This window comes from Peromyscus eremicus, chromosome 17 (assembly GCF_949786415.1).
Source record: "Peromyscus eremicus chromosome 17, PerEre_H2_v1, whole genome shotgun sequence".
In the NCBI taxonomy this organism is placed as follows: Eukaryota; Metazoa; Chordata; class Mammalia; order Rodentia; family Cricetidae; genus Peromyscus; species Peromyscus eremicus.
Window position 1 is genome coordinate 14,518,550 of NC_081433.1, and position 26,143 is coordinate 14,544,692.

General features: G+C 42.0%; 1 protein-coding gene across 1 annotated transcript; it reads right to left on the minus strand.

Annotated features, from left to right (window-relative positions):
* Positions 1-252: 252 nt before the first annotated feature.
* Nek3 (NIMA related kinase 3) lies at positions 253-25,440 on the minus strand. The gene is given in 15 exon segments (XM_059245001.1): positions 253-358; positions 893-1,016; positions 4,082-4,216; positions 5,017-5,166; positions 6,024-6,126; positions 11,165-11,211; positions 14,973-15,045; positions 15,926-16,126; positions 19,371-19,425; positions 20,578-20,664; positions 20,750-20,817; positions 22,955-23,038; positions 24,100-24,197; positions 24,286-24,379; positions 25,274-25,440. Coding segments are annotated over 15 exon segments (1,551 nt in total). The 5' UTR covers positions 25,400-25,440.
* Positions 25,441-26,143: the final 703 nt, after the last annotated feature.

Here is a 26,143-nt window from a genome sequence, read left to right on the forward strand (position 1 = left end):
GTTCCTATGAGGTAGGCATTGTTATTCTCATTGTATAGTTGAGAAAATTAGGGATCGAAGAAGTTAGGTAATTTTCTATTATCACACACAGAGTAGCCAGCAGGCTAGCAGTCCACCGGAATGCAAGGCACACAGCATCTCTAGACCTCCCTTGTGTTAGAAAACTCACAAGGGTTCTGGGTTGTTTTTTAAGCTTGTGGTACATTTCCTGTCTTCATTTCGTTTCCGGTCATCAGCATCTCCCCCACAGGCTCAGGCACGTTCTCCGAGGAGTTTCCCATCACACACATCCTGCCATCACACTTGCTTCTGGAGCTCTGACACCCAATCAGGGTTTTCATCATCTTCCTCAAAGTCCCTGTGAAAAAACAGTTTGGATGATAAGCCCCTGTATCAGGGGATGCTTTGTATTTCTTGATAGGTTCAATGCAGAATTCTACCATATATGTATACTATTTAAATTTTTGAAAACTCAATTCCATAAGGTAATTGAGTAGAGATAAAATGTTAGTTCTCCCCCCAAAAATGTCACTTAACATTTTTAACATTAATGTTTAAAAAAAAAACCCTAATGCATTATAAAATGAAAGCCAGATATATTTGCACACACATCTAATCCTAACACCCGAAAGCTGATGCAGGAGGAGTCTAAGTGTCTCAAAACTCAGAAACAAAGACAGGTCTGGTCTGAAAAAAAACTATGTGCAGGATCCAGCCAAGTATTCATAGTAAAATGTCAGTACTGCCCACCATACAAGAGCAAACAGAAGTGCTTGTTTAAGATGGAAAGTAGTCTAGCTATTTCTAAATCTGAAATTATTGTGGTATGATACAGCATGTGCATAGAGGCTCCATTCCCCAATTAGAGCAGTCTAGGTCTATTACAACATACGTGTCTTCTTCATCCAGCCGCGGTTCAAATCTCTCTGGATCCAAAATGACAGACTCAAGATCACCATCGACACTGTCTGATGTTGTTTCTTCAGAAAGGGGACCTTTCAAGAATCCTTCTGTACCTTCAGGGGAATAGCAACAGAAAGTATGACAGTCTCCCTGTTTGTTTTTAAATGGGGTCTCACTACGTTGCCCAGGCTGGACTTGATCTCCTGGGCTGCTCTTCATCACAGGCCCAGATGTCAGGACTACAGACCAGAGCCACAGAGCCTGGAGAAGCCAGCCAATTTAAACAGCATTTACTCATCACGATTTGGGCAGACAATAGACCCAGAAAGTAACAGAATGTGGATTAAGTTTTAAAGCAACACTTTCTCCAAGAGAGGGGAGGGGGAAATACACTAAAAATTTCTAATATAAGAAATCTATATTATAGTCTGAGCAATTTGGAGAGATTCTGTCTCAAAACAAATAATAAAAAAGAGCTAAGTCGTTAGCTCAAGGCCTTATGCATGCTAGCACATGCAGACAGAGCACATCACTGCTGGGCTAGACACCAGCCCTCTTTTTCTTTTTATCATAATCTGTATTAGCCACTCAATAGACATTCATCAAATAAACAAATATAACTCAATCTCTTGCAATACCACCAAAAACTGCCATGCCATTACAGGCCCTACTTGATAAGATTCATCTTAGACTTTAAGTAAGCAGGGAGGGGAGGTGGGGTGGGGGGAGGGGAGGAGTGGAGGGAGGGGAGGCTGCAGTCAGGATGCATTGTATGAGAGAAGAATAAACAAAAACACAGAAAATAAGCAAGAGTTAGCATTTGAATTATCCAAGTTATATGCATACATATGCAATCCTTAAACGCAGTTCTCTGGCCTGAAGACCTAAGGACAATATTATAAATGGTTGTTCTGTCTAATAAGTTTAGTGAAAATATGTTTTAAAAATTAAATCCTGGCCGGGTGGTGGTGGCTCACACCTTTACCAGTACTTGGGAGGCAGAGGCAGGTGGATCTCTGAGTTCAAGACCAACCTGGTCTACAACACTACAAAGTGAGTTCCAGGGCAGCCAGGGCTACACAGAGAAACTCTATAATTGAATATATTCAATATAATAGAATTTAAAGAAAATCTGAAGCTGGGCATGGTGGCTTTAATCCCAGTACTAGGGAGGCAGTGGCAAGTGGAACTCTTTGAGTTTGAGGCCAGCCTGGTCTACAGAGTGAATTCCAGATCAGCCAGGGCTACACAGGGAGACCCTGTCTTGAAAAACCAAAAAGAAAAGAAACTTTGAGGTTTGAGGTAATCCCTAAGACAACTGTATATTTAGATTGACAAAAAGGGCTTTTCCTGGGCTAGGGATACAGCTTATCATGCACAATAGCATGACCCCAGCACCACTAACAATTTAAAAATTACTCTTTTTCTTTTTCTTTTTTTTTTCATTTTTCTTTTTTTTTAAGATTTATTTATTTATTATGTATAAAGCATGTATGACTGCAGTCCAGAAGAGGGTGCCAGATCTCATTACAGATGGTTGTGAGCCACCATGTGGGTGCTGGGAATTGAATTCAGGACCTCTGGAAGAGCAGTTGGTGCTCTTAACCTCTGAGCCATCTCTCCAGCCCCAAATTTAATTTTTTTTTGGGGGGGGGGGATAGGGTTCTTATGAAGCCGAGGCTGGCCTCAAATTTGCTATATAGCTGAGGCTAGCCTTAACCTCTGATACTCTTGCCTCTATCTCACAAATGCTAGGTTATAGCCATGTCCTACCATACCCAGCTCTCTCTATATATATATTTTTATATTTATATAATTTCTCTTATTTATTATGATGTTTAATTTATAGTGATGATTTTGTTCTTTTTTTGAGACAGGGTTTCTCTGTGTAGCTGTTTAATTTATAGTGATGATTTTGTTTTGTTTTTTGAGACAGGGTTTCTCTGTGTAGCTTTGTGCCTTTCCTGGAACTCACTCTGTAGCCCAGTCTGGCCTCAAACTCACAAAGATCCACCTGCCTCTGCCTCCCAGTGCTGGGATTAAAGGCCTGTGCCACCACGCCCTCATTTTTCTTTATTAAGGAATTTTCTACTCACTCTACATACCACCCACAGATCCCACCTCCTCCCTCTTCCCACCCCCAGCCCTCCCTCTCAAGCCACCCCACATCCCCCAAATCAAGGTCTCCCATGGGGAGTCAGCAGAGCCCAGCACACTGAGCCTAGGCAGGTCCAAGCTCCTTCCCACTGCACCAAGGCTGTGTAAGACGTCACACCACAGGCACCAGGCTCCCCAAAGCCTGCCCATGCACCAGGGACGGATCCCGATCCCCCTGCCTGGGTGCCCCCCAAACAGTTTGAGCTAAACAACCAAAATGACTTTTTCAAACACAGTAATATTGTGATTGTTAAAATAAGAAATCAAGAAATAGAAATAAAGTATCTGTATGGGAAATTTTAAACACAGGTTAAGACTAGCTATAAATGATTCAAGAAAACCTTTACAATTTTGGAACTTCAAAGATTTATTTATCTTTATTTTATGTGTATGTGTGTGTGTGCCCACACTTATGCATGTACCACACATGTGCCTGTGTACCAAAAGAGTGTACTGGATCCTCTAGAACTGAAGTTGCCCCATGGGTGCTGGGAACTGAACCCTGGTCCTCTCAAATGCAGGATGCTCTTAACTGCTGAGCCATCTTTCCTGAGCCAGCTTTACAATTTTGAAGTTACAGGGATTTGAGGAAGAAAAAATGGAGTTATTATTTAATGTGCGCAGCTCCAACTTTGCAAAGAAATAGAATTTGGAGACTGATTACACAATCACGTGCATGAGTGTAAAACTACTGAACTGTATACTCGGGGAGGATTAAGATGAGGGGCCTGGAGAGAGGTGCCTCAGCAGTTAAGAACACTTGCTAGTCTTCCAGAGGACCCGAGTTTGGTTCCCAGCACCTACATGGTGGCTCACAACTGCCTATTAACTCCAGCTCCAGAGGATCTGACTCCCTCTTCTGGCCTCCATGGGCACCTGCACACAAGTGGCATACACTCACACAGGCACATAAAAAAAAAAATCTTTAAAAAAAATTATTAAGATGATCAATTGTGTTCGTATTTTACCATATTTTTAAAAGTCAAAGGATTCTTATGATCATATAATAGGTGAACATTACCTGGTCTATATATTGTGTATGTTTGAAATGCCAGGCTGAGATCAGCATCCTTCAGCATTGACAACAAGGTCTCAGGGGGCTCTCTGAGCCACTGCTTACGGGCATGATTTTCACTGTACTTTATTACAGAACCACCTAATTGTAAAGAGGGACATTAGTACCAGGTTTAAAAAAAAAAAAAAAGAATCTCCAGCATCTATCTTTCAGATCATATTTTAAGCAAAGTTATGATTATATTTGACTCTCAGTGAAAATCTAGTTCACTCACCTACATGAGGAGCACCAAATGTCCATTGCAGAGTGCTATAAACTAAAACCCTAGCATGGTAAATTCTACTAGAGAGTGTTCACTCTGGCTATGGTCTTCCCTGTATATCCATGGGCTCCAAGTGTTTGGATCTAAGATTTTTTTTTAAAAAGTGAAGTCTTGAGCTCGGGAGATGGCTCAGTCATTAAGAACACATGTTGCTCAATTATGAGGACCAGAGTTCAGATCCTGGCATCCACACTGCAAAGCTCACAAATGTCTGGAACTCCAGCTCCAAGGGATCTGACACCCTCTTCTGGATTCATATACATATGCACATATAGAGTTTCTCTCTTTCTCTCTGTCTCTCTGTCTCTCTGTCTCTCTGTCTCTCTCTCTCTCTGTCTCTCTCTCTCTCTCTCTCTCTCTCACACACACACACACACACACACAAAATTAAAATTAAAAAATAAAAATTAAGTCTGTATTGAACATATTCACATATGCACATAAACAGTGCAGTGTGACAACTATTTACACAGAATTTATGTCGTCTTATGTACAAGTGGTCTAGAGAGTAAAGTATATAGGAGGATATGGGTGTTACATGCATTTTCCTTGAGGCACCTGAGCATGCATGAACTTTGGTATCTGAACCCAGACCCCAAGGAACAGTGATGGTGCTGACCTCTGTCCTCCTCTGCCGTGAAACTGGAGGTAAGGATGGGTGCTTCTTCCAATGCTGCTAGAGCTGAACTGGGAACATGTCTCTCCCACTGCTGCCTGTGAGGGCTTGCTGGAGTGGTACTCCTCTGGTGCTCTGATGGACTACCTGATTCTTAAATGTGGAAAAAGAGGGTCAACAGTATCATTCTGTCTATTCATCCACATCTAAACATGTACTCTAACAAGGAAGAAGTATTTCTTGTCTCTTTCAAACTCAGATGTAGCAAGAGTCATGTCCAGTCTTAGGAACAAAGGAAATATCAACAAAAATCTTGAAATGAGATCATGCAAAATGATAGCTCAATTCAGAATGAACCGTCAAAGTGACTGTTAAAATATGCGTATTGTTAACCTTTTGCATGATGTACAGGATTGAAACTCCCAAGGACTCATTCACACGGAGTCAGCTACACTTCTAATGACTCACTGGCATACCTTCTCTTCCCTCCCTACTTCCCTTTTATTGTGTTGTGGGCTGAGGTTTTCACTCAGCCTTCTCTTCCCTCCCTACTTTCCCTTTTATTGTGTTGAGAGTCAGTATGAAAGCATGAACTCTACTACCAAACCACACCCCCAGCTCTTAGTCTCTCTCTTTTTTTAAAAAACTGTATGTTATTAGGTAATTTGCCTGTATATATGTCTGTGCCCACAGAGGTCAGAAGAAAGCATCAGATTCTCTGGAACTGGAGTTACAGATACTTGTGAGCCGCTGTGTGGGTGCTGGGAATTGAACCCAGGTCCTTTGGAGGCACAGCCAGGGCTCTTAACCATGAAGCCATCTCTCCAGACCTTAATGTCTCTTTTTTGTAGATAACCAAAATAGTTCTCTAATATTAAGTCCTGGAAGAGCAGTACATACCCACCTGCCTACTTGCTAATGATACCCCAGACCAAGTAAGGTGAACACTGGTGTTCCCTCACAGTCCCCAACTCCCTGCATCAGTAATGACCATAATCTGAGTCACTCACCCGGATTTCCTCTGGCTACTCTCCTCGGTGCACTTCCAACTGAGTTTGTATGAGTGCTTTCCAATTCAGCACGGTTACACTTTCTATTGTGTTCTTCCTTTTGCTTTATAAAAGATTTGAAAACAGTGGTTAAATAACGACTGTGCTTCTGCAGAAATGCAAACAAATATGTAATCAGCTATTTTAATTAAAAAGTAAAAAGCAATGCATTAAAAACATGAAGTCGTAGAATTCCAAATACAAGCATATTAATAGCCACATATATCATATACTTGTGCATATGAATAATAGTTTGCTCATATACATGTATATTAATAGCCATGCATGTCAGTAGCTATTACAGGATAGATATATATGTGTGTTTATATGTATATACACATATATAAACAGCAGAGATATTTACCTACTTTTTTCTTTTTTATTGAAAATACCAATATATTCTGATCATGGCTTCCTTTCCTCCACCTCGTCCCAGATCCTCCCTACCTCCTTACACTCTTAACTTCATATGTTCTCTCTCTCTCTCTCTCTCTCTCTCTCTCTCTCTCTCCATCCATCCATCTCTGCTACTCTGATAGCTACATTTTTTTCAAGTAGTCAAACACTAATGTGTATGAGTGTAAATACTACTGAACTGTATACCCAAAAATTATTATGATGGGGGGCCTGGAGAGAGAGAGGAGAGAGATGGCCCAGCAGTTAAGAGCACTTGCTGCTGAAAGAGTTAACTCCAGCAAATTGTCCTCTGACCACTTACCACAGCACATGTGACCCTACCTCCAATAATTAAATAAATGTAATAAAATTTTTTTAAATGGGTTGTTCACCTGGGTCTTTGAGTATTCATTCCAAAATCTCCCACCCCAAATCATATAAAACTCTTATAGAAATTTTGTTAAGTCGGTACTTTTCCAAACTGTTTGAACCCTTAACTTCATGCAGCATAGTAACGCAATGAGTGGTCTTCACTAAACATGTACATATTCAGAGAAGGGATACAAACGCAGCACCTAGCTGGTCCCAGGCACGGGTTCTCAGTCACTGGTTGAATGAATAGATGGGCAACAGGCCTTGCTGACACACTAACCTTTCTTGTTCTTATGCAGTGGTTCTCAAAATTCTTTTTGACATCAAGAGGACACAAAATACCTCGTCACGTCACAGTGATGGCTCAGCACACCAGTGATTTCAAAACCCACCCGCAACCCATCAGAATCGTGAAGCAGTTGGAGGAAGTGGATGTTAAAAGCCCTCAGGGCATGCCCAATGTCCTACTAATTTGACTCAATCTATAGTCATCTGAGGAAGAAGTTTCAACTGGGGGACTGCCCGGATGCTGGATGAGAGTGGCCTGTGGACGTGTCTGTGGGGGACTGTCTTGATTGTTAACTGATGTAGGAGGTCCAGCCCACTCTAGTGGCACCTTTCTCTCAGAAAGTGGGTCTGGGTTGTATAACAGCTCCTAAGCATATACCTAGGAGAGAGCCAGCAAGCAGTGTCCTCTGCGGTCTCTGTTTCAGCTCCTGTTAAGTTCCTACCCTGCTCCTTTAGCGATGGCCTGGCCCTCTAAGTTGCTTTTGCTCAGAGTGTTTTATCACAGCAAGAGAAAGGAAGTGAGAACAGCAATCTCTACCCCATTGAAAATCGATGTTTTTCTGGTCCCACAACAGCCTCAAACTCTGAGGTCACTTCGCCCTGCCCAGGGGTGGCCTACAGGATTCTCTTGCCGCCTCAATCCTGGGTTATCTTATTTGCTTTCTGGCCTCTTCTTCACTATGTTCACAAACCTTACCCTTTTCATTTTGGGGGGACTTGCTGAACAGTCCACGAACAGTGGTGACAGAGTTGTGTTCTGTACAATGCTTCAGCCAGTGACCCCCTAAGGTACGTCCCTTAGTGACATTGGCGTCCTCTAAGATGTTTGCACAATGATGAAATCACCAAAGAATGCTTTCTCAGAACAGGCCCCCAGAGTTCAGCAATACACAACATTATTATGACATAATTTCCCAAGGGCAGAGGAAGAGGTCCTCTGCAAGGGGAACACAAACTCTTCAGAGGATTTGAGTTTCTGAATTCTTACTGTGATGCTGACTAGATGGCTCCCTGAATAAAATAACCAAAATTCACTAACTATATGCTAAAAATGGCTACATTTTATCATATATAAAATATGCTTCAATAAGCTGGTGGTGGCACACACCTTTAATCCCAGCACTCAGGAAGACAGAGGGAGGCGGATCTCTGTGAGTTCGAGGCCAGCCTGATCTACAGAGTGGGTTCCAGGACAGCTAGGGCCACACAGAGAAATCTTTTCTTTCTTTCTTTTCTTTTTTTTTTTTTTTTTTTTTTTTTGGTTTTTTCGAGACAGGGTTTCTCTGTGTAGCTTTGCAACTTTCCTGGAACTCACTCTGTAGCCCAGGCTGGTCTCAAACTCACAGAGATTCGCCTGCTTCTGCCTCCCAAGTGCCAGGATTAAAGGCATACGCCACCACCACCCGGCAGTGAGAAATCTTTTCTTAAAAAAATAAAAAAAGGCTTCAATAAATCTAAAACAATATCACAATAAAATTATTTTTTAAAGGTACCACAGCATCAGGTTATATTTCACTTGCACCAACATAATAGTGAGACATTATTTATAATCTAAGGTATATTAGAAATTTTACAGGTTTAACTATTCATAAATTCCATGATGACAATAATCTTTTTGGGGGTGAGGAACAGTCTGGTTATGATGCACACACTGGTGTTGGAAGCTGCTTTGACCAACCACCTATTTTGCTGGCACACGTTTTAATACTATAAACAAAAACACTCTACAGCGACAATGAGCAGCATGATTGAATGCATGCAAAAACTTCTTTAAGAGCTGGGCGGCTGTTGTTGCTGTTATAGCAGTGGCGGACACCGCTGCTACTGTTTCTGGGATTACCATTTCATAATTGGTTACTACAGCTAGCACAGTGGAGACCCTGGCAGCAAAAGTAGCTACCACAGTTAGTTAATCTTTCATTCTATTGGGCATGATAAATTTAATTCAATAGTTATATACATTTCAATTGGCTTTGAAAATTATAAATTTATAAACTCAAGTTCCATTTGCTTTTGGGATACCATCTTACAAGGACTCCAATTTGCAGTAAGGCTCGTTAAGGAAGGGAATGGCTCAGTTGCCTTTAGCCTACTGGCTATGGGTGGGATAGGACCTCTGTTGGTCTTTTCTGTGTCGAACACACAGATTGCAAGCCCAGTGCCACTTTGAGATCTTTGGCAGCAGTTAATTCTACAGCTCACACACGATTGAGCCTGTATGATAATGAGTATTCAGAGACGGGTAATACCTGGGGGGACACTCACCAACCTAAGTCAGAGCGCCTGTGTGGCCTGGGCAGGCGTCTCCAGGATGGGTAAGGTGACCTGCTGACGTCCCACGCAAACTAAGTCAGAAGCTCAATTTTTAGTGAAAGGGAAACCTGTAGGACCCTGGCCCCTGTTTTGTGTAACTGTTGCCTTGCTTGCTGACCTTGAGCTTGATATCCTCCCTATGCTAATTCCCTGCCGGGTTCCACCCTCCTGAATGCTTAAGGGAAGTTCCTTGTCTGTGTATCCTGCATAATGGGTGCTAACAGCTTAGATGCAAGATTGTAAAACATCAGTAGCAAACTTCTGCCCTCCGGGGTTCTCCCATTGTGCTGTAAGCCTGTATTTAAGACCTCTTCCCTCCTTCAATGCATTCGGCATTAAAAAAAAAAAAAAGAAAAAAAGAAAAAAGAAATATAAAATAAAATTAGTAACATTAAAAAAAAAGAAATATAAAATAAAATTAGTAACATCAAAAAAAAAAAAAAAAAGAGCTGGGCAGCAGGTGCGAACGCCTTTAATCCCAGCACTTGGGAGGCAGAGCCAGGCAGATCTCTGTGAGTTCAAGGCCAGCCTGTTCTACAGAGCGAGATCCAGGACAGGAACCAAAACTACACAGAGAAACCCTGTCTTGAAAAAACAAAACAAACAAACAAACATAAAACAAACAACTTCCTTAAGGTCCCCTCTCACACCAGTGCCAAGCATAGATCATAAGTATAGTTTAATTCTTTGTTATCTAGACTCCTGGCTAGTCAGTATGTAAACAGTACATGATCAGAGTAGGTTATCAAACAAAAAGCTGAAGAATTTTGCTTTCCTCCTTACCCTCATAACACCTCCTAAAAGTGTTACAGGGGGAAAAAAAGTGAGAGCAATTCCTCCCATTTATTTCACTGTTTTGTTTGGTTGACACAGGGTTTCACTATGTAGACCAGGCTGGTCAAGAACTCGGAGATCCACCTGCCTCTACCTCTGGAGTGCTAGGATTAATTGTATGCAGCACCACACTCGGCTGTAAAGAATGTTTGCATGAAATGACAACACAGAGATGTGGTGATGTGTGCCTAGAACTCCAGCACTTGGCAGGGAAAGGAAAGGACTGGGCATTTCAAGTTGTGCTTGGCTACACAGAGACTTTGAAGCCAGTCTGGGCTACATGAGACCTTGTCTCAGAGAAATAAAAACAAACAAACAAACAAAAAATTAAAGAGGCACAAAGATAATCATAAACCAGTACAAACACTTGAGGAATGCCAACTGGAAACCATAATGTTTTTTTTTTTAAAGAAAATTTAATCTTAGCTATGGCTTCTGTATTGTGAGAGGAAGTCAATGCATAGTGAATTATGGTTTAGTCCCCAGTGAGTCCTACTGAATTACAGTCAAGGGCACAGCTCCTCCCTGGCAGGCTGGCCGGCTGTATGTTTCAACATACATACACATACACACACACACACACACACACTCTTACCACGATAAAAGCAAAGCAAAACAAGAAGCCAAGCTCAAACAAAACTTTGATGTCCGGAGGCAGGACTGAGTTCTGTCATATCTAGATTGATACCACGGCCATCGGCAATTAAAAATGGGAACAAAGGATAAATGAAGGTCTGCAGGGCTCAGCAGGTGGTACAGGGCAACAGCTCCTTCATGCATCAAAAGGTGAAGGACAACTTCACTGGAGGGGTGAGGCCACATCCCGAAACCTCACAGCATGTCAGAACACCTGATGCTCACCGCATGCATGCTTCACAATTCCATTTTAAAGCACTTACCATGGCATTTGCTTCATCTCCCAGAGCTATCCTGACTCCGCTGGGGTCTGCTTAGAGAGAAGGCAGGAGAAAGCACAGGAAGGCTCGTCTTACTAAATTCTAGCATAGCTTCTCCCCGCTTCCCCCTTCGTATTTTGTGTATTGAGAAAGGTCCCCCACTATATAGTCCAGGCAGTCCTTACACTCTAATGGTCCTTCCTCAGCCTCTCCAACACTGGCATTATTGGTGACTGACAAATAAGGACTTTAAAGATACTTGACCACAGCATTAACCTGAAAAGCTATCAAGCTTTCAAAATCTGGTGATATTCTCTAGATATCAAAAGAAGCAACTTATGCTGTTTCAGTCATAATGTTCAGATAACATGAAAGTCATTTATGCCAACCCATTTAAGCACCCGAGAAGCTAGAGGAGTCTTCTTCCCCCACATTTTACTGACTTTTGTTTTTGTTTGTTTTTGTTTTTAAAGCAGGGTTTCACTGTATAGCTCTCACTAGCATAGAACTCATTTTGCAGATCAGGCTGGCCTGAGACTTACAGTGATCCCGCTGCCTCACCTCCAAAGTGCTAGGATTAAAGGCACATGCTACCATGCCCTGCTCCATTCGACATCTTAAAAATGGCTACTGAAGGACAGGCCATAAAAACACGAGAGGAAGCACATCACACACAGTCCCTGTCCTTGTGCATGGTTTCACTGTTCTGATCTCACTATCTGGGCACTAAAATGGTCCCACTCTGGCAGCATTTCACTGACTCCTTTATTCTTCCTGTGACTGTCAATGAAGATATTCTAAAGAGGCATTTATGTTCCTCTCTTTGGCTGTCAAACTATTGGAACAATAATCCTGAGGGAACTGGCATTTCCCCAGGAGTCTCATGCTGGGAGAGGGGAAAGGCTGAAGCCTGGGTAAGACAGAGGGGGAGCTTGTCTCCTGGAAAGGGATTCCATGATGGGTCAACCATGGGGGCCCACCTTGACCAGGACAATTTAGTCAAGCATATCCCTTGCCTGCCATAAATTTGAACCTCACGTCAGGACCCTGGAAGACAGGCAAGGAGTGTGTGTGCATGAAGGGAACAGAAGGCCATACAAGCCACTTTACATTTAGACAACATGGGACTGAGACGGATATCTAGCATAGACCAAGATGGCTAAAGCTGGACATCCAGGGGCTTTGAGTCAGCAATAAATGGCTGATACCAGATGTCCAGGGAACCCCAAAGTAACAGTGATGTCATCTATTCTATAATTACACCTGGCTGAATGCCACTTTTGTGTGAGTCTGCATAAATATGGCCTTGATGTCAGAGGCGAGTGCCTTTGTCAGCCTGTGTATGCTGGTGTGCACACATACACATCTGTCTGCCTGTGTGTGCTGGTGTGCACACACACATCTGTCTGCCTGTGTGTGCTGGTCTGCACACACACATCTGTCTGCCTGTGTGCGTCCTGTGGGTGCCGGGGTGCCTGCCAGTGCCTGACTTGTATGTGGTCTGTGTACAAGTCAGTAAGTGTTTCCTGCCTACACCTTCACTCTCTTTAAGCCCCTGGCCTGGGGGGTCACTCCTCTTTCCTGGCATTGGAGCAGGGATCTCACAGTGGGTGTCACCAGCTCTCTTGGTTCCTCTTCCCAATGTGGACACTCTGAGAAGGCCTCCACTCTCTTCCCACTGTTGTCTTTAATTGGCTTATTGAGGACAGGTGCTGAGCCTCGCTGGTAGGGCTGCCTGGGAGACGCTCTGATGCTAACTCCTGTAACGCTCTCTCTATTTTGGGAATTGTAAAGCTACATTTTCCGAAAATATATTGAAACGCCTCTTAGCGCTTTCTTGCCCAGCGTTTCCTCCTACCCTGGGAGGTGAACAAAAGCTACAAGATAGTACCCGGGATAAAATTATCGTCAAAGCAAACTTGGAAAGCCAAGTGAGTGGCTGCCTCTTGAGTGACAAAGAAGATGCTGTCTGTGAACCGAGCCTACATCTGTGAACTGAGCCTACATCCGTGAACTGAGCCTGCATCCGTGAACTGAGCCTGCATCCGTGACACTGTGACACACATGTTCTCAGTTTTGTCCACAGTTCCTGGCTCATAACTCCTTCAGCCCTTACACAACCTAACCCAGAAAAATAAACAAACTGCTTTCACAGTGTTTCTCTGGTGGTCTATGAGGACATCACCATGACAGAGAACTCCACACAGGGTTGGTTATGCACAGTGCCCCAGCTGGGAGTGAGCTACACTTAACTCTTCTCTTCTTCTTCTCACACCTATTATCTCTATTGGACTTCTTCAGAAGGAAGTCATTGATGAAAGAATAAAAAAAATAAAAATGCTACATGATGCACCTGAGACAGTCGATAAGCCAACACTGACTGACCACTGCCACTCAAAGCCACAGTTCTCGGTAGAAAAGGCTCTGCCTCTGAAAAGTTAGTTTGCACAAGGTCCATCAGAAACTTGTGGATACAACTGGCTATAATATAAGTGTTGTATTTTCATGGTTAGATCCCTATCATCTAACCCACAATAAGCCAAAGTGGGTAAGATGCTAAATTACAAAACAGACATTCTCTCATCACTGAACTTCCACACTAGGTTCTTCTTAGTCCCTAAAAATTAAAAGTACAACATCGAGGCGGGAAAAACTTGCAGTAATAAAATTGATGCTGTGAAGGATTTACTTCCTTATGAAATATTAAATTCCACAAAGTAGAATTTAGCTAAGGAGCGTGGCCTCTGATATGACTGGAAGGTAAGGATCAGACTAAGCAGTCTTGTTAGGGACTGTAGGAAAGAAAATTCCATACCACAGCTGAAGTTCAGGGCTGTGAGAAAGTTTCTGCTACTGTCTCACTAGGCTTGACCTCCAATCAGGCTCCATTCCATAACAAAAGGAGACAACCCAGACTTAGAACCCGCCATATCAAAGAACATGCCTCTAACAGGCAGCACAGGGTGACGACCAGAATTCAGTCTGCCATTAAGTCCCCAGTGCTCTTACCAGGAAAAGCATCATTCTGCCAGGTGGGTCAGATGACCCTGGGTGGCAACTATTCAAAAAGAACAACACTGGTATACTTAAAGAATTCTGGCATTTATCTTTGCTGTGTCGACCTCCCATCTGCCCAAGTGGCCAGACTTGTAGTCTGTCTCTGTTTAAACTGTCCAGAGTGTGACCTGGGGCTGGGACCCGAAAGGGTTAAGGATGACTTCTTTTGTGGAATGTGTAGATGGAAGGTCCACAGGCGGTGGTCTGTTCGAGACTGGTTCCTTTTTAAGCATTACCAGAACCAGTCATGCACTGTTATTACAGAACTTCTTTTCCCTTTCTTAATCTCTGAGTGCGTGGAGTGATTCCTCACTGGGAAAGCGTATTTATTCTACAACAGTATAAGATCTGAAGAAAATTATGTCTGAAGTAGCAAAAAAATTATTTGAAGGCTATCTCTGGTAACTAATAACTTGAAAATTACATTTTCTTTCTTCTTTTCTTTTCTTTTCTTTTTTTTTTTTTTTTTGGTTTTTCAAGACAGGGTTTCTCTGTGTTACAGCTCTGGCTGGCTTGGAACTCACTCCATAGATCAGGCTGGCCTTGAACTCACAGATATTCCCCCTGTCTCTGCCTCCCAAACTCACAGAGATCCCCTTGTCTCTGCCTCCCAAACTCACAGAGATCCGCCTGTCTTTGTCTCCTGAGTGCTGGGATTAAAGGTATGTGCCACCACTGCCCAGCAAAAATTATATTTTTATTTTATGATACTTTAAAAAACACATTTGAAAATTAAACTTCCCAAAATTCTTACCCCTTTTTTTCAGTTTCTTGGGCTCAGAAATTTTGGTTTCATCCAGTATCTGCTCTCCATATTCTCTGATGATCTGAAATTTAAAGATGTGAAAAACACTTTTCTATGGCCCAAGCAGGCCTTGAACTTATGATCCTACTGTCTTAGCCACATAGCAGGGATTACTCGCCGGCATACCCAGACCCAGGTAAAGAAAGACACTTTCCTTTAGACGCACTATAATGTCACATAATTATCAATGCTCCTCAACACAAGAGCACTTAAAGGTGGAAAATAAAGATGCCATGTCAAAGCGAATGTCAGGAGATGAGTATAATCCTAGCTGCTTGGGAGGCCAAGGCAGGCCTGCCAATCTGAAGACAAGTGTCGACCCAAAAACCACAGCCCAAGTTTGGTCCTTAGCAAGGAAAGAGAGGGGGGAGGGCCGGGGGGCGGGGAGCCAACTAACATTATAATTTAAATGTTATATAGTTTAAACTATATCTGTTTATGTGTCTAGAAAAAGATCTGGAGAGACTAGGAAACTGAATGACCGCCAGATCTCAAAATGACCGCTAGACTCCGCCCACTGTCAGTGAAGCCCTAGGCTTAACCCCAGTATAGGGAATGTAACAGTTACTGGAAGAAGCAGCAGGAAGGGGAAGAGGGAAGAGAAGTTTAACCATTTAAATACACTTCTGAATTATGCCGAGTTTTTACAAGCATATCTAATGAGTATATTATGCTTCAGAGATAACCATTTTAGGGCCAGTGAGATTGCTCAACAGTTAAAAGCACCTGCTGCCAAGCCTGACAACCTGAGTTTGATCACTGGACCCATTAAAGATGGAAGGAGAGAGCCAAGTTGTCCTCTGACATCTCCATGCACACCATGGTACACCCATGCCCACCTCCAGATAAGTTAAAAAGAAATGATACCATGCTAGAGCCAACGGGAGACACTCTTGCCATACCTCGGGGGGTAAGCACTTCAGGACCAGGGGAGCTAAACTGCCTCTGCAAAGCAGGGTGGTAGCGGAGGGACGCTGTGAAGGGTTCCTTTTCAACATCTGCTTGACGAGACACTGAAGCTTAGAGGAATACAGAGCTGGCAGTGGGTGGATGGGCCCTTGACATATTTTCAGGATAAGATTTTTCCAACTATGTGCCTGAAACTGAAAAGTAAAAGTGACACTTTAAAATCACATATATTTAAAGAAAATACAGAAATAAGAAATATCATCTACAGCCAAGCACCAGGCTGCGCTCCAGAAGTCCAGTTGAAACGAGGGAAGAGGGATTATATGAGCGAGGGGGGTCAAGATCATGATGGGGAAATCTACAGAGACAGCTGAACCAAGCTGTGGAGTCTGCATTGGACCGGACTAGGCCCTCTGCACACAGGAGACAGTTGTGTAGTTGGGTCTGTTTGAGGGGCCCCTGGCAATGAAATCAGGATCTATTCCTGGTGCATGAGCTGGCTTTCTTTTTTAATTTTATTTATTTATTATGCATACAGTGTTCTGCCTGCATCCCTGCAGGCCGGAGGAGGGCACCAGATTTCATTACAGATGGTTGTAAACCATCATGTGGCTGCTGGGAATTGAACTCAGGACCTCTGGAAGAACAGTCAGTGCTCTTAACCTCTGAGCCATCTCTCCAGCCCCAAGAGCTGGCTTTCTAGAGCCCATTACCTATGGTGGGACGCCTTGCTCAGCCTTGATGCATGAGGGGGTGGGGGGAAGGCTTGGTCCTGCCTCAACTGAATGTACCAGGCTTTGCTGACTCCCAACTGGAAGCCTTACCCTTTTGGAGAAGGGGATAGGGGGAGGCTGGGAGGGAGCTGGAGAAGGGATGAGAGGGGGATCTGTGGTTGGTATGTAAAATGAATAAAAAAATGTCTTAAATTTTAAAAAGAAGTAAGAAATATCAGCTGAAGTAAATTCATACTTTCATAAGGTATGTTCATTTTGGAAAGGCACCTGCTCTCGGGCTCCATCCCTCCATGGTTGTCCTTAAGGACACTTCACAGCCTCATGTCTTTGGAGGAAGGTGGACATCAGTGTCTGCTCTGGGTACCTAATCAGTGCTGGCCTGGCATGCGCAAACTCGGGGTGGCATCAGCGCAACCATGGTGCCCAACTTGGGACGCAATTCAGAATCATCTGGTTTACAAACACAAATTCAAGACCTCTTTGGAGATTCTGATTCAGGATTTTAAAAGTTCTTTAAGCTGGTTTTTTTTAAATGGGTTTATTCAATTTTTTTGAAGATTTTGTTTTTATTATGTGTGTGTATGAGAGAGAGAGAGAGAGAGAGAGAGAGAGAGAGAGAGAGAGAGAGAGAGAGAGAATGAATATTCAGGTGCTCACAGGGACCAAAGGTGTTAAACCACCAAGGACTGAAGTTAGAGACGGCTGTGAGCCTCCACCGGGGTGCTGAGAACTGAACTTGAGTCCTCTGCAAGACCATCAAGTGCTCTCAACCACTGAACTGTCTCTCCACTCCTCCCCCATGTTTATGTCACTGGCACTCTCAGACTATTTGGGGGTCTTCTCTGTCGGGTTAGCCTTGTCCCCTACGTGTACCACCAGGCCCAGCTTACCTCTCTAAGCTGCGAAGCTGGCACTAGGGGTCACTTCTATTCAAGGGAGATGTCCTATCATGAACAACACATGCTTGGGCTGAATTACTTTCACGTCAGGTGCTGAGGGGACATTTTCTGCCCCAACCACCTTCTGAGCTGTGTGCTCCCAAGCAGACAGGTTTGATATACAGATGAATGACTTATTTCTATGAAAGTGAAGACCTAATCAGGGTCAGCTTTGATTGTTGCTTTATGTGATCAGCTACCACCAAATGAGTAACTACCACCAAATGAGTAACTACCACCAAACAGGCAACTACCACCAAATGAGTAAGGTCATAGACTTGAGAGATGGAGGTGGGGAGAGACACAGGAGAACTGAGGCTAGGTATAGGAGGAGAATAAATGTAAATACAGCACTCATATATAAGATTCTCAAAAAAATGTTTTAATTAAAAAAAAAAAAGCTAAGTGTACTGGTTAGCCTTCGTCAAGCAGAAACAAGAGCTACCAGGTAAAAGAGGAACCGTCTCTACCAGTCTGGTTTGTACGCAAGTCTATGGAGTGTTTCCTTGATCCATGGTTGATGTGGGAGAGCCCAGCCAAGTTCCTCCATGGTCCCTGCCCTGGCTTCCCTGGATGATGGACTGTAACTGTAAAATGAATAAACCCTTTCCTCCCAAACTTGGTTTTGGTTAGTGCTTTATCACAGCAATGAAACTTAACTAATACACTAAGCATAAATGACTTCATGACCCACAACTGAACTCTTCAGTATATGCATTAACAGTTGGAACCAGGGACTCTTAACAATCGTGTTTACCTATGTTCATATCAACATTATTTACAATAGAAAGAACACATAAACAACCCAACTACCCCATAGACAGGTAAGACAGTAATCAAAACAGTGCATACAAACCATGGGATATTACTCAGTCATAAAAAGGAATGGAATTCTGATCCACGCTATAACCCTGAAAGCAAAGTGAACCAGGCAGAAAAGGACAAGTAGGTGCTGGAGAGATGGCTCAGAGCTTAAGAACCATATAATGGTTCACAACCATCTGTAACTCCAGTTCTGCACTATCTAACACCCTCTTCTGACTTCCCGGGGCACCAGGCACACATGTGCTGCAAATACATGCAGGCGAAACACTCATATACATGAAATAAAATAAATGAATCTTTTAAAAAAAGGATAAATACTATAGAATTGTATTACATGAAATATGCAGAATATACAAATTCATAGAGACAGAAAGATCAGAAGTTATCTCAAGCTAGAGAAGAAAGGAATATAGAGCAATGATTTCCTAAGTACAGAGTTTTTGTTTTGTGTGATGGAAAAGCCCCACAAATGGATAGCCATATCAGGACATAATATCATGAATGTAATTAATCAATACAATTAATGTAACTAATGAATATCATAAATATAGTTACTGAATAAAAATATTCAATATGAATGTAATCAATGAATATCACAAATGTAATTAATGAATACTATGAGTGTAGTTAATGAATATCATGAGTGCAATTAATATCTTGAATATAATTCATGCCACTGAATTGTGAACTTAAAAATGGTTACAATGGCAAATATTGTGTTCATTTAAAAAAAAAAAAGAAGAAAAGCTACATATAGAATCACACACAGCCTCTAACAGACACAGACCTACACAAGGCTCCACACAAAGATAACAGTGGGAACCAACGGGAACTTTGTAACAAATTCTCCCTGGGGAAGTGAACTCCAGGCCAAATCTGGCACATCCCTCAGGCCTTAGCAGGGCATGACAAATGGCCCCTTGGTCTGGCGCCATACTTACTGGATGCTTCAGAGCGCAGAGTTCATACAGAATGCATCCCAAGGACCAGATGTCACTAGAAGCATGAAGAGACAGCATAGCAACAACTATGTTATGCGTTACCAAGGCGATACAAGCATTTTTCTCTTATTTTTATTATACTTAATTTATTTTTGTATCTTAGTGTTCTATAGTGTATGTGTACCACATTTTCATTATCCATTCATCTACTGAAGGACCTTTAGGTTGTTTCCATTTCCTACCTACTGTGAATAGAGAGAGCAGCAATGAACATGGCTGAGCAAGTATCTGTAGAGCAGGATTTCTAGTCCTTGGGACATATGCCAAGGGGTAGTGTAGCTGGATCACATGATAAATTTATTTTGTTTTCTTCTGGAAGTTTCAGGTCTCACACTTAGGTCTTTGACCATTTGAGTTAGTTTATGTACAAGGTGATAGATATGGGTCTGATTTCATTCTTTTGCATGTGGACATCCAGGTTTCCCAAGCATTAGTTGTTGAAGATGATATCTTTTCTCCAGTGTGTGTTTTTGGCATTCTTGTCAAATATTAAGTAGCTGAAGTTATATGTACTCATGTTTAGGTTTTCAATTTTGTTCCACATGTTTGTGCCAGTACTGTATTGTTTTTGTTACTCTAATATGGCTTAAGAACTGGAATTGTAATCCTTCTAACATTGTTCTTTTTGTTCAGGATTGTTTTGAGTGTCTGGGGTCTTTTGTGATTCCCTCTAAATTTTAAGATAGTTTTTTTTCTATTTCTGTAAAGAATGAGATAGGGATTTTAATTTGGATTGCACTGAATCTGTAAATAACTTTTGGCAAAGCAATTAATTTTTACAATATTAGTTCTACCAATCTATGAACATGGTATGTCTTTCCATTTTTCTGGTGTCTATCTCTTCAGGGGTTTAAAAAGTTTTTATCGCTTTACTCCCAGCACTCAGGAGGCAGAGCCAGGCAGATCTCTGTGAGTTCCAGCATAATCTATAGAGCGAGATCCAGGACAGGCACCAAAACTACACAGAGAAACCCTGTCTCGAAAAAACAAAAAATAAAACAAACAAACAAAAAGTTTTCATTGCAGAGGTTCTTCACTTCCTTGGTTAGGAATCGCCATGCATCTGCACCACATTCCAGCTTCAGTCTGCAGGGTAGAGACCCTCCCACCAAATCGCCAACCTTGTCCAAAGAAGGATACTACTCACCTCTTATTGTTATAAGGCAGGTTTTCCCAAATTTCTGGCGGCACATAATAAGGTGTTCCCACGTATGTACACGCAAAGGCCATGGGACTGAAACCACAGAAAGGCAATGATTCTGAAGCTCTTCTGAAAAGGACTGTCCCCATCTCTGTCACTGAGTAGGACAGATACATACCTGGAGAGAAGACGGGCAGAGCCAAAATCCCCCAGTTTCACTTTTCCACTTTGGGTGAGGAAGACATTCTGCATTAAAAAAGAACATGGATTATATCTTGATCGTCCCAGCATAAGGCAGGGGTCTCCTGAGCAGCTTTCAAAGCCTGCTGATGGTGGAGATAAGGGTAGAAATACTGACAGCTGGGTCCCAGAGAGAACGAAAAACTAGCAACATCCCCTGTTAAAAGAGCTGCACATTCCCCTGCCTAGGGATTCGGGGTGACTGCTCTGAAGTCTAACATGCAAATATCAGATGGCATCAGATCTCATCAGTAGGAGCCTATGCTGGTGACTTGGTGGCTGGGGCAGGTGTTGCCCACTTCCTCCCTGAGAACACATGAATTTATCTGGTGGACATTAAAAGGGCTACATTCACATAGACTCCAAGAGATTTTAACTCCTTTTTCACATACAGTATTTTATTTGGTTAGTATAAATTCTAGGTCAAAGGGTGTAAAGTTCTACTTAGGATAAGCAAATCTGTAAGATCTACCACATGGAGCCAGGCATGGTGGTGCACACCTTTAATTCCAGCAAGCAAGGCTGACATTGTAACACACATCTTCAATTGGAGGCAGGAGGTGAATCTCTTTAAGTTAGAGACCAGTCTGATCTACATAGTGAGTTCTAGGACAGCAGGACTACATAGTGAGACCCTGTCTTAAAGCAAACAAACAAAAAATCTATTGTACATGGTTTTAACATGCAAATTATTATTATTATTATTATTATTATTATTATTATTATTATTATTATTATTATTATTGAGACAGGGCTTCTTTGTGTAGCCTTGGCTGTCCTGGAACTCACTCTGTAAACCAGGCTGGCCTCAAACTCAGAGATCCAGCTACCTCTGCCTCCAGGGCTGGGATTAAAAGCATGTCCCTCCCAACTGCCTGGCAATATATGATATTCTTGAGAATTACTAAAAGAGTAGATTTTATTTATTTTTATGTGGTAGTGATTTGACTCAGGTGGTCTGTGCTGGCCTCAAACTAGAAATCCTCCTGCCTTGGCCTCCCAGGGGCTGGGATCACAGGCAGATACCACCAAGTCTGGTTGAAGAGTAGGTATTAAATGTTCAGAAGGGGAGGGGGCTGGAGGGATAGCTCAGTGGTTAAGAGCACTTTTTGCTCTTCCAGAGGACCCGGGTTTGGTTCCCAGGACACATATCAGGTGGTTCACAACCATCTGTAACTCCAGCTCCAGGGAATCTAAAGCCCAGGCCTTCTTGGGCATCTATACTTTCTCATAGTACACTGCTGTGGGATGTTCTGTATGGCAAATGTGTTGCTGATTAGTCAATAAATAAAACACTGATTGGCCATTGGCCAGGCAGGAAGTATAGGCGGGACAAGGAGGAGAATAAAGCTGGGAAGTGGAAGGCTGAGTCAGAGAGACACTGCCAGCCGCCATGATGAGAAACAGCATGTGAAGATGCCGGTAAGCCACGAGCCACATGGCAAGGTATAGATTTATGGAAATGGATTAATTTAAGCTGTAAGAACAGCTAGCAAGAAGCCTGCCATGGCCATACAGTTTGTAACCAATATAAGTCTCTGTGTTTACTTGGTCGGGTCTGAGGCTGTGGGATTGGCAGGTGATAGAGATTTGTCCTGACTGTGGGCCAGGCAGGAAAACTTAAGCTACAGTACACATGTATACACACATGCACACACCCACATCCCCCCCACACACTTAAAATAATAAAAATAAATCTAAAAAAGTAAATAAGATTATAGACACATCAATTAACATTTCTTAATCATGTTACAATGTGCATACTTGTATGTATATTAAAACATATACTGTATACTATAAATATATAAAATTGTATCAATTTTACTTCAATAAGGTAAGGGTACTTTGTTTTCTTTTGTGTTTTTGAGACAGGGTTTCTCTGTGTAGCCATGACTATCTTGGAACTCACTCTGTAGACTGGCTTCAAACTCAGAGATCCACCTGCCTCTGCCTCCCAAGTGCACACAGAGAAGCAGAACACCTGACTAAATTTTTTTAAGTAAAAGAGTAAATATAAAAAAGTATTAGATTGGCAAAATTTTCTAAACTAAACTAAACAGAAGTCCCAAAAAGAAATAGTAATAGGAAAAAGACAATGAAATTGTTTTCTTTTTACCCCAGACCCCAAAATGCCTACACTCACTTTGGACTTGATATCTCTGTGTAACACACGTTTCTTGTGAATGTGATTTACTCCAAGACAAATTTGTATAAACCAGTTAAGTATCTGTAAGAAAAAAGTATACATAGGATTTAGGGGGGAGAATTGTAGGTAATTATGATCAAAATACACTGTATAAAGGTCTAAAAGAATTAATAAAAAATATTTTTTAAAAAAGAGTGTATAATACCTGTAAAAAAATGCAATAACTAGCTGATGTCAACTCAAATTCTGAGGAATCACCTCTAGGCCTTATTTTACCAGCATTTTAAAAGTGAATTCTTAACTCATAAAAATTACACAGTTCAACTAAAATTCAGTATTATTTGAAGAAATTCAGAAACCTGATTCCCATGTTTTGTCATCTTAAATATGATCCAGATGTATATTTTAATGAAATGTCTACTATATTTTTCTTCTTCTTTTCAACAGAATATAACTTTCTTTTTTGTGTGTGTCTATCTGGAAGGTGAGGAAAAGAGTCTATGTCCCAGAGTGGCCTCAAACTTGTTATGCAGTCAAGGATGACTTTGAACTTCTGAACCTTTTGCCTCTATATGTGCATCTCTAAGTATTATTTATTTAATTTTCTTTTTCTTCTTTTGTTTTTAGACAGATTTTCACTGTGTAACCCCAGAACCCCAATTAAGAAAATGTTCCCATAAGACTGGGCTGTAGGCAAGTCTGTAGAGCATTTTCTTAATTACTGATTGATGTGAGGGAGCCCATCCCATTGTGGGTTGGTGGTCCTGGGTTCTATAAGAAAGGAGGCTTAGCAAACCATGGAGAAGCAAGCCAGTAAACAGCACCCTTCCATGGCCTCTGCATCAGCTCCTGCCTCCAGGTTCCAGCCCTGTTTGAGTTCCTGACTTCCTCCAATGATCTGGAAATGTAAGCCAAACAAACGCTTTCTTCCACAAGTTGCTTTGGGTCATGGTGTTTCATCACAGCAAGAGAAACCCTAAGACACATTGCCTGAGGAAATCAGTCAATAGCACTGACTCTGAAAACAGCCGTTTCTCACTGGGCCAGGTGATTACAGATGCCCATGTTTTAATCTTCATTTTCACAAGGCTTATGGGGAAATTCGCTTCCAAACTTAGAAACTATGTAAGTCTGTTTCTTACCGTATCTTCAGGAAGTAACTTTCCTTTTTGCTGTTTAATCTTCTGCATCAGATCCCCGCCATCACAATACTCCATCACGATGTACAGATGCCCTTCAGCTGAAACACACAGGAGACTCCTTAGGAAAGCCACAGTCGCTAAAACTTAAGCTCAGGTCTGAGCATATCCGGGAGGATTCATATTTACCTTCAAATGCCTCTTTAAAGGCAACAATATTGGGGTGCTTCATTTTCGCCAGCAGAACAGCCTCTTTCCTAGAATTCTGTGTCTCAGAGAAAGACTGAAAAAAAAACTTTAAATAATTAGAAATTCAATGCTAAATTTTAAAATAGCCTCAAACTAATGCTTTGTACAGCTTTATATGAGACGTCAATGCTACCTGCAGGTTTGTAAATCTACCGAGGCTCAAGCTTTCAAACTCTGAAACAAAACATGTGGTGACTTTTTGATTACGGCTATTTTGTATGCCTGGGCTGACCAAGCTCGGGCTGTACTGGAGCATACGTTTTTATTTTCCTTACACATACAGAACGCAAACTAATTTTCCTATGTACTTGGACTGGTGATGTGGCTCAGTGGTAGAGCCCTCCCCCAGCAATGCTCAAGGCCAGGGGTTTGGTTCCCCCCCACCACCACCACCAAAACCAAGAACAAACCTGCCTAGGCATCAGCTGATTGGATGGCCAGTGTTCTACTGAAAACACCATATAAAGACACTCAAAGAAAAACCAAAGCTTTCATTGCAACTGACTCTAAGCACCCTTTCATTGGTCCCTCAGCCCAGATGAAAAATATACAAAGATGAACACAAATTAAGTTTCCCAAACTACTCATTCAAAACTTATTCAAGGAAGAAATTCTAAATGACTTAGAATCAAAAAGTACTGTGGAGCCCGGATGTAGAGCCCAGTACCTGACTACATTTGGCTGATTTTTCACATCGCTGGTATACAAAATTGGAAATTGTTATCACTGAGATCAATCAGTACATTTTGACTACTTCTCTGTTCATTTTACTAGGCTTAGAACCGTATAGAATACATCAAGCCTTTGTAAAGCTCATGAATAAACTGATTATATATTTACGGGAGAGTAAATGACACATTAAACCCCAAGAACATTCTCTATATAGGCTGTATGCTCACTTTCAACGTGAGCTGTTCCTGTTAGTTACCTTGAGAAGTCTCACTTCCTTCATGGCAAAATTCTGACCACTGCTTTCCTGCCGAACCAAGAGGGCCCGGCCGAAGGAGCCTTGGCCAATCACTCGCAGGACTGTATAATTGTCCATGCTGGACATCCACAGCGGGGCTCCACCCCTGCCTTCACCGCTGGATCTCCCAAACTATATTTAAAAAACAGAATCAGTTGGGAACTTCCTTTTAAAATGCAAGGTTAATTCAAAGTAGCTATTGTCATTTTTTGTTTGTTTGTTTGTTTTTTGAGACAGTGTTTCTCTGTGTAGTTTTGGTGCCTGACCTAGATCTTGCTCTATAGACCAGGCTGGCCTCGAACAGAGATCCGCCTGGCTCTGCCTCCCGAGTGCTGGGATTAAAAGTGTGTGCCACCACCGCCTGGTTATAGTCATCTTGTTGAAAAGCCATATTTAAGATTTAATTTGCCAAAATAACGTCTTGTCAATATTCTTCCAGTAATGAAGTTAGGCAGCATAATTGATGTTTTTAAAAAGTTAAAAATGTGTAGGTTGAGGCATTTGGATAGTAAGATAATGTTCTGGTGAATTATCCCCTGTCCTGAAGTTTGGAGAATGAAAAAAATAGCAAGATGTATTGTTTTAGCAGTGATTATTTGTTTTTTAAATCCAATCTAGTTTCCAAAGACATGTCTGTCAGGGTCTCATAAGCTGCCATCATGTAAATTACCAAGAAGTACAACATATGCAAACATAACAAATCACTTCCACAGTGACGACACTCTAGTCATCTGGACAGTAGTCACAGGAACTAGAGGCTTTATGATACATATATATAGGTTTTTTCGAGACAGGGTTTCTCTGTGCAGCTTTGTGCCTTTCCTGGAACTC